This window comes from Nicotiana tomentosiformis, chromosome 1 (genome assembly GCF_000390325.3).
Source record: "Nicotiana tomentosiformis chromosome 1, ASM39032v3, whole genome shotgun sequence".
Lineage (NCBI taxonomy): Eukaryota > Viridiplantae > Streptophyta > Magnoliopsida > Solanales > Solanaceae > Nicotiana > Nicotiana tomentosiformis.
The window spans coordinates 64,699,475-64,708,428 of record NC_090812.1 but is presented as its reverse complement, the minus strand read 5'-3'; the positions used below and the strand labels follow the sequence as shown (position 1 = coordinate 64,708,428).

At 35.6% G+C, this 8,954-nt stretch overlaps 1 protein-coding gene across 1 annotated transcript; it reads right to left on the bottom strand.

Moving 5' to 3' along the window:
* Positions 1-3,600: 3,600 nt before the first annotated feature.
* On the bottom strand, positions 3,601-4,787 carry LOC104111355 (agamous-like MADS-box protein AGL62). Its single transcript, XM_009621034.2, has 2 exons — positions 4,604-4,787; positions 3,601-4,337 (listed from the first exon to the last, which is right to left on the bottom strand). Exons 1-2 carry the CDS (start codon positions 4,770-4,772, stop codon positions 3,949-3,951), a joined length of 558 nt encoding a protein of 185 aa, XP_009619329.2. The 5' UTR covers positions 4,773-4,787; the 3' UTR covers positions 3,601-3,948.
* Between the last annotated feature and the right edge of the window lie 4,167 nt (positions 4,788-8,954).

Here is an 8,954-nt window from a genome sequence, read left to right as displayed (position 1 = left end):
TGCTGAAACCTAACAAATCACGTCCGATTGACCTCAAATTTTGCACACAAGTCACATTCGACATTACGGACTTACTCAAACTTTCAAAATTAGAATCCGACCCCGATATCAAAAAGTCCACTCCCGGTCAAATATCTCAAAAACCTTCAAATTTCTAACTTTTGCTAAATGACCGCAAAATGACTTACGGACCTCCAAATCCACATCCGGACGCGCTCCCAATAACATAATCACCATACTGAGCTATTCCCAGACCCAGAATCCCAAACGAACATTGATAGCATTGAAATGCACTCCAACCCAAATTTATGAAATCCTTCCAAAATGCCAACTTCCACAATAGGAGCCGAAATGTTCCCGGATCATCCAACACCCGATCCGGACACACGCCCAAGTCCAAAAGTATCATACGAACCTGTTGGAACCTTCAAATCCCGATTCCGAAGTCGTTTCCTCAAAAATTACCCTTTAGTCAATTCCTCCAACTTAAAGCTTTCGAAATTAGAATTTTCTTTCCAAATCAACTCCGAACTTCCCGAAATTAAATTTACGATCACGCATACAAGTCATAATACCTGAAGTGAAACTGCTCAGGGTATCAAACCGCTGATTGATGCGCTAGAGCTCAAAATGACCCGTCGGATCGTTACATTATGTAATCATTGGATTAACTTGTATCCTTTATATAGCCGTAAATATTTTGATACTTGTTGTGACATATTGTACATGTCTAAAATGAGGGAGCAAATTATGTCAAAAAGCATAGTATCTAACTCATCAAACTGATCATTTTAGGAAAAGTTACTGACAAATGAAAAACTCGTGTTATTAAAATAAAAGCTTATATTGATCATTTAGCATCTTCTTTTTTAATTCTAAGGTTAAATTCCTAGGATTGTACATAACTCAAATCTCTTCAACTTAGGAGCAAACATCTTGGTTTTAGAGCGTCCAGTCATTAACTAATAGGCTCTAGAGCAACTCTTTTAGATGAGGTGGAACAATTTCACAAATGCAAAATCATCAGATTGTAAGTAAATAAACTTATCTTTAGACTTAATTCAGCAACGAAAACCTCATTTTGATTGTGTTCCCTATGAAATTTCCACAAAATAGTGATTTTCATTTTACTCTATTTTGATATACCTCTTTCCAACTTACATTTCAGGTAGTGATTTTAAAGATGCTGGTTTGAGGATACATAATAACAAGCAGAATAGAAAAAAATAATGTAAAATATTTCACCTGAAAAGTGACTGCCCTATTAACGGATGACAGCGGAAAGCATACTCATCAACAAAGAAACAAAACAGAATTGACGAAAGCAGATAGCTGCATAGCCAATAATCAAGTAAGATAAAAAAAGATCCAAATTTTACTTTGATACTCGGGCAAGACAGCAGTATAAGTTCATTATTATACTATTAAAAAGACTCGCTTTCCTTTATCAATATGTCCACAAAGCAGATATTCAGAAAATCAGAGTAACATCTTTACTCTATGATAAAGGGAGAAAAGTGTATGTTTTGAGTGTGTTTGTATATTAATTTTTGTGTGAGTTGCGGGAGTTCACACCGCTTTTGAAGTGAAAATAAGTTCATTACGTGTTTCTTATGTGTAGGAACAAACTTACGCGGAAAATGATAAAGTGGGAGAAAAATTGGTGAAAAGGAGCTAAAAAGAAAAATCCCGGACAACGAAGCAAGACTTCGCCAGACAGGGACCAGAGCAGAAGAAACCAGAAAAATCTCGGACAACGAAGCGAGGGTCACTTTGCCAGACCGGGACCGGAGCAAAAAAATATCAGCTTTTCCAATCCGAATTAGGAAAATCCAATATCGTCCCAACTAACCCTAAGCCACATAAATATGATAGTTAGCCACTTTTTTAAGGGAGAGAAGACCCTGGGGAGGAAAGAACACACTTAGAAACATAGAGAATCCATAACAGAGTTCGAAAACCGTGAAATTTATCTTGAGTTCTTCTTTTACACTTCTTTTATTGATATTTATGTATTCTTGGGAATTAATTAATATTGCTACCATGACTATGCGTGGCTAAACTCGTTCATTCTAGGGTTATGGTTTTACATGAATGTTGATATTCGAATATTGATTTGATTATTTAATTTATCATGTTGGTTTGTTTATTCATATCCTTAGCATAATTATTTTACTGCCTAGCTAACAGTAAAAATATTATATATGAATCTTGAGTTGAACTTGAAAGAGGTAATTCTTGATTGCAATAGGATTGAATAGAGTACGATCTTGAACCTTGTCATTGGTGAATTAATTTGCGAATACGGATAGAAATATACTTATTTTTCGTGCTTAGCCAATTGTGCAAGAGATTATTAATGCGTTCTTCTTATCTCTAATCTCATAAAAATATTGGGTTTAGAATAAATTGAATAGGCGAGTAGAAGTTGTCGAATTTCTACGAGTATTATTGTCTTTGCAGGTTAATAACCCAAATAAATTAATAAGTCAAGTTAATTGAAAAATTCGACAGGATTGTTACATAATCATAACACTGAAATATTATTTCTCATTGAATTAAACCTTTTATGCTAAGTGTGCTAGTTAATTAGTTATTCTCTTAATCGTAATTTTAGTTAGTAGAATTAATCAACAAAAATCACCATGAAATTATTCTTGACTCGATAAATTAGAAATTGCTTGATTTAGTTGATAACTGATCACAAGTTCTCGTGGGAACAATACTCTACCCATTCTTTATTATTTCATTGATCACGTATACTTGCGTGTGCGATTTAGGGCTAACACTCTTAGCAACGGAAAACTGTAACCTAACGATTTTGGTGCTACAATGCAATAGTTCAAAGAAAAACTATGTGTGGAATGATGAGAGATCAACACTCTTTGCACTATGTATACTTAAGAAATTTCATGGGAGAAAAGCTCCAATTTCATTCCAATTCAGGTTGGAGGTTCCACTTTAGAATTGATAGCAGTAGCTGCCTAAGCAAGATTATAGCTCCGTAGCTGTCTAGTGGGGCATACGCACCAACCTTCTAGGTGTTTGCCTAGGCGTAATCCCCATTGTTTTAGGCCTTTATTTGGGGCGTAAGCCCCGAAAAAATTTTCAAATTTAAGATTGCTTAATAAATCCTTTTCTATAATTTAAATATTCAAAAAAATAATTGATACTAAATTCTCAAACTAAAAAATTCAAAAGTCAATATTTTTTTAATTATTTATTTTAATTTCACAATCTTTTCTCTTTGTCGTTTACTGAGAAACAAATACACTTTAGACTTTTATTTGCTGCAAAGTACAAAAAGGTTTGGCCTCTACTTCTTACTTTTCTTCCACGTTTGCATTTTCCTTCTTTATGCTTAATTTCTTTAAAGTTTGTTTTTTGTATTCTTTCATTTATTCTTTTCAAGTTACTTTTTGATTTTAGAATTTATTTTTTTTGGTATCTCTCTAGCTTAGATATTATTTTGAAGACTATATTCTGGCTATTTGTAATATAATAAGTATTTGTGATATGTTATGTAGTTTTAAGTTTTTAAACAATAGCATTATATTATTTTAATTTTAAGTTTTTGAATTATTTGAAACTGAGATATAATTTTTATAACTCTACCTATATTCCATCACAATCATGTTTTTTTATTACGCATACATAGTTGATATCACCAAAACACCACATAATACCCCAACCCAAAAAAAATGATTAACTAGAATAGCCCCCCTACACTAAACTCCTGTTATGTGCAGGATACGGCCGGGAAAGAAAAAAATCATGACCATGTTGGGCTGTTGTAGATTGCCTTACTTTGCATTTCTGCAAAATATTATTTATGGGTTGTACCTGTGACATCCTAGTCACACGACGACAACTTTTATGGTTGTGCCAAGATTAACCTTTAAAAATAAATAACACGAACGATTATTAAAATAAAACTAGTAGTAGCTTTTATTCAGCCTTCCACTTTCCATTTTCATAACCATAACCACGCTCAGTACCATAGTTCTTCACCTTCAAGAGCAGATCTTCCAATCCCTCCTTCAATATTGAAGCCTCGGTGTAGTTTATCTTCTCTATAGGACCCTTGAACCACTCTTGATGGATTTCCACTTTCTTATTCATTTGCTTGAGTTTGATTTTCAAGTTTAATACAAAAACTAGTTGGTCTTGCCGAGAATTGAATCGTGTATTAAGTTCTCTAGAATTGGCTTTTCGGAACATCTGGACATACTTGTCATCAATGCCTGGTGATGATGGTGATGGAGGCCTTTCTTCGCCAACATATTTGTTGATGGTTTCATTTACATTTGGATGACCAAAAGAGTAAGGCTTGCTACCTATAGAGAAAAAGGAGAGAAATTGGTAATATAAAATAGGGCAAGAGGGGAGAAATCAGTCTATCTACTATTATAATGCCTCCCACACCAAGTATTTTTTTATGATGCTTTAATTTTATGTGAAATTAATTATCATGTTCAAGAGCTTGGATTTGCATGTTTAGTTATGATGATGCATGTACATTTATGCTTAAAAAGTAATATTTGTTGATGGTATATCATATATATATAGTTGACCAAAAAAATATAATTAGGCTTGTAATTACCTTGTGGACACACGATGGTGCCAACTTCAGCACCAGTCATAACAACAAGCTCGTTTTCTTTCTTGAAGACACCATTTCGGCGTTTTAAGAAAGTCACTAGTCGATTATTCTGATTTTCTATCTTTGCGAGACGAATACTTTTGCGAACCATAATCCATCTAGTACTCATTCTCAAGGATAATGATGATATAACTAGTATTATTTAGTAAGAGTTACTATGTGATATGAACTTTATAATACAGAAGCCTGGTATTTATAGAGTTTTTCCAACATATTGAAGCCTTTGGTTTTTCAATTTCGGTAGTTCATAGATATGAATCCAGTTCATTTTTGTAGTGTTCACATGTTATGAGGCATGCAAATTTAGATAATTAATCACAGTGTTGACTGTACTCTCCATTTTTAAAAAGATTTTCAAAATTGACCTCTATAATATTGTAATGACCAGTGGTGATTTGATATTATAAGATTATTAGTATTTGATACTCTCTTAATAATATCTCTTAATTTGTAAATGGATGAATAACTATCCTAATTTAGTTTACCATTATTTTTATTTATATTATCTTTTTTAATTTCGAATTCTTTGGTAATTTTCGAGATGTCGCTGAAAATTATGACATGTTTTTATTTATATTCTCTTTTTAGTTATTTTCAGTTTTTGTTAATATTCGATTTGTCCCAGAAGATTAGGACATGTTTCAATATTCCTAGTTCAGTTTACTATTGCTTTTATTTATATTCTCTTTTTTTGGTTATTTTCCTATTTTTGGTAATATTCGAGTTGTCGCGTAAGATTATGACATGTTTCAATATTTACATCAAATTGGCAGTTATTATTTACATATAGTTTAATCATGTAAACATAGTAATATATATATAAATTACCTCAATTTATTACTTAACCATATAAATGGATGCAATTTGGTACAAGCACCAATATATGAATATATAATCAAGTTTTTTCCTCTTACAAATAGCATAATTAGAAATATAGTTTCTGGGGAGCAAGTACTATAAATTTCTTTTCTTTATCTTTTTTTGATAATGGAGAAATTGTCATGACTCGGAATTCCACCGTCGGGACCATGATGGTGCTTAACATTTGACTTGCTAGGCAAGCCAACGTTAGAGAATCATTTAAACCAATCCTTATTTCATTCAGTAAAATAATAACAATTAGCTAAGATAAAATATAGCGGTTGCGGAATAATATAAAGGCTGCATTTAATTACTACTACCCGGATCTGGAGTCACAATTCACGAGCATTCTAGAATGTTACTACAAGTAATAGTCTGAGAAAAATATAACTATTTGAATGAAAGAAACAGTACAACAGAAAAGATAGACGGGGACTTCAAGGTATGTGAACGCCGACCTTGAGTCTCTGGATAGCGGGTCCAACAGCTAAAATCTCGATCAACTCGAGCCGGTACCAAAATCTACACAGAAAGTGCAGAGTGCAGTATCAGTACAGCCGACCCCATGTACTGGTAAGTATCGAGCCTAACCTCGACGAAGTAGTGACGAGGCTAAGGCAAGGCACCTACAAATCAACCTGTATAATTTAACATTGTATATACAAATAACAATAATAAAGAGCTAGATAGGAAATACCGGGAGGGAAAAATATGCTGAGGGAAATACGAGATAAGAAACTACAACAGAATTATAACTGGAACAACCAATATACTATGAATCAACAGGAGCAACGAATACAGTAAAGAAAATATACATGACATCACCCTTCGTACTTTTACTCTCAATCTTACCATAAACTCAATAGAAACGGCCCAGCATCACCATTCATGCATTAACTCTCATATCATGGCACGGCATCACCTTTCGTGCATTAACACTCACAATATGGCACAAGATCACCCTTTGTGCTTTTATACTCACAATAAGGCACGACATCACCCTTCGTGTATGAACTCTCTCCCTTACCATAATGCAATGAATAAATAACAACAGGGAGATATAAACAAGCCTTACTTCAACATTTGGTTCCACAATATCAATCTCAACTTCGAAATAAATACTCAATTATCACTAGAAGATCCGTAAACATGATAAGAACGATTAAATTAAAAACATTAGTCTAAACCCATAGCAACTAGGCATGGGAAAAAGAGACAATATGAGAAAATGAGAGAAACAATGAAAACAGGTAAATTGGCGGCGCATAAGTACTTGCCACCTCACATATACGCTGCTCACATAAATTTCACATAGCAAATAGTCTGAGGTTCCTAATTCCCTCAAGTCAGGGTTAACAACGACACTTACCTCGCTCCAAAGGCCACTCAATACTCAATCACAACTTTTCCTCTAGAATCCACCTCCAAACCACTCGTATCTATTCAAAAATGTCTCAATAATATCAAATATTGCTAAAGGAATCAATTATATTGCATAAATTTAGATTTTCCCAAAATTCCTTCACAAAAGTCAAAAATTGACCCCGGGCCCGCTTGGACAAAACCCGAGGTTCGGACCAAAATTCATTTACCATTCACCCCCAAGCCCGGATATATAATTGGTTTTGGAATCCGACTGCAAATTGAGGTATAAATTCCCAAATTTTGAAATCCCTAGTTTCTACCCAAACCCCCAATTCTACCATGAGAACTCTAGATTTTAGGTTAAAAATTCATGAAATGTAATGCGTAATTGAAAGAAAATAGTTTAGAATCACTTACCAACACTTTGGGGAAGAAAATGTATCTTGTAAATCGCCTCTTGCCCGTTTGGTTTTTGGAAAAATGAATTAATGGCTTAAGTCCCGATTTGGGATTGTTTTATGCACTGGGCGACAATGTTCATCGCATTCGCGAGGACACTGTCGCGTTCGCGAAGAACAGAATTGCCAAGCCTTTGCGTTTGCAAGTCCTCCTTTGCATTCGCGAATGCTACTCTACCTGGCCTTCACGTTTGCGAGACCATGTTCGCGGTCGCGAAGAAGGATTATTGACTTCGTCCCCCAGGTCCCTGACACTACGCGTTCACGAAGGGTAACGCCCCCATCACTTTGCGTTCGCCACCAAGCCTTCGCGTTCGAGAAGAAGAAAATTCCCACCTGACCAGCTTACTCTTCGCATTCGTGAGAGTACCTTCGCGAACGCGAAGAAGGACATACCAGAACACCTGCTGCAGCACAATACCAGATTTTCTAAGTCCAAAACATTCGGTAGCCTATCCGAAACTCACTCGAGCCCTCGGGGCTCCAAACCACACATGCACACAAGTCTAAAAACATCATACGAACTTTGTCGCATGATCAAATTTCCAAAATAACACCTAGAACTATGAATTTAGCACCAAATCAAATGAAATTCTCAATAACACTTTAAAATTCCTATCTTCACAACCGGACGTCCGAATCACGTCCAACCAACTCCGTTTCTCACAAAATTTCACAAATAAGTCATAAATATTATATTGGACCTATACCGGGCTCCGGAACCCAAATACGAACCTGGTATCAACAAGGCCAAACATCAACCAATTCTTAAAATCCATTAAACTTTCAGACTTTTAATTTTCATAAAAAATTTAAAACTTGAGCAAGGGACCTCCGAATTCGATTTCGCGCATACGCCCAAGTCCCATATTTTGATACGGACCCACCAAGCCCATCAAAATATGGATCCGGGACCGTTTACCAATAATTTTGACCGAAGTCAACTCAATTGATGTTTTAGGAAACAATGCTTATTTTTATCAGTTTTTAACATATAAGCCTTCCGGGCCAATACCCGAAATGCGCACGCAAATCGAAGAGGGTAAAAATGATATTTTAAAGGCTTAAGAGCGCATAATAGAGTTCTAAAATATAAGATAACTTTTTGGGTCATCACATTCTCCACCTCTAAAACAACCGTTCATCCTCAAACGGACATAGAAAAGTACCTGCGCTGGTGTAAAGGTGGGGATATCTACTCCGCATATCGGACTCGGACTCCCAAGTAGTTGCCTCAACAGGCTGACCTCTCCACTGCACTCGAACTGAAGGGTAACTCTTCGATCTCAACTGGCGAACTTGCCGAGCTAGAATAGCCACCGGCTCCTCCTCGTAAGTAAAATCCTTGTCCATGGACACATGGGACGAATCGCTGTGATACTTCTGGAGCATGGACACATGGAATACTGGATGAAATGATGATAACCCCAGTGGCAACGCAAGACTGTAAGCCACCTCTCCCACTCTCTCTAGAATCTCAAAAGGTCCGATATATCTAGGGCTCAACTTGCCCTTCTTTCCGAACCTCATCGCACCCTTCATGGGTGATACCTGAAGCAACACTCTCTTCACAACCATGAATGCAACATCACGAACTCTACGGTAGG

What these genes read in the sequence shown, in the direction of transcription:
- LOC104111355 (XM_009621034.2), bottom strand. Translation starts at nt 4,772, where the DNA reads ATGAGTACTAGATGGATTATGGTTCGCAAAAGTATTCGTCTCGCAAAG. An exon ending in CACCATCGTGTGTCCACAAG is followed by an intron (nt 4,338 to 4,603) that starts GTAATTACAAGC and finishes TTTTCTCTATAG; the next exon opens with GTAGCAAGCCTTACTCTTTT.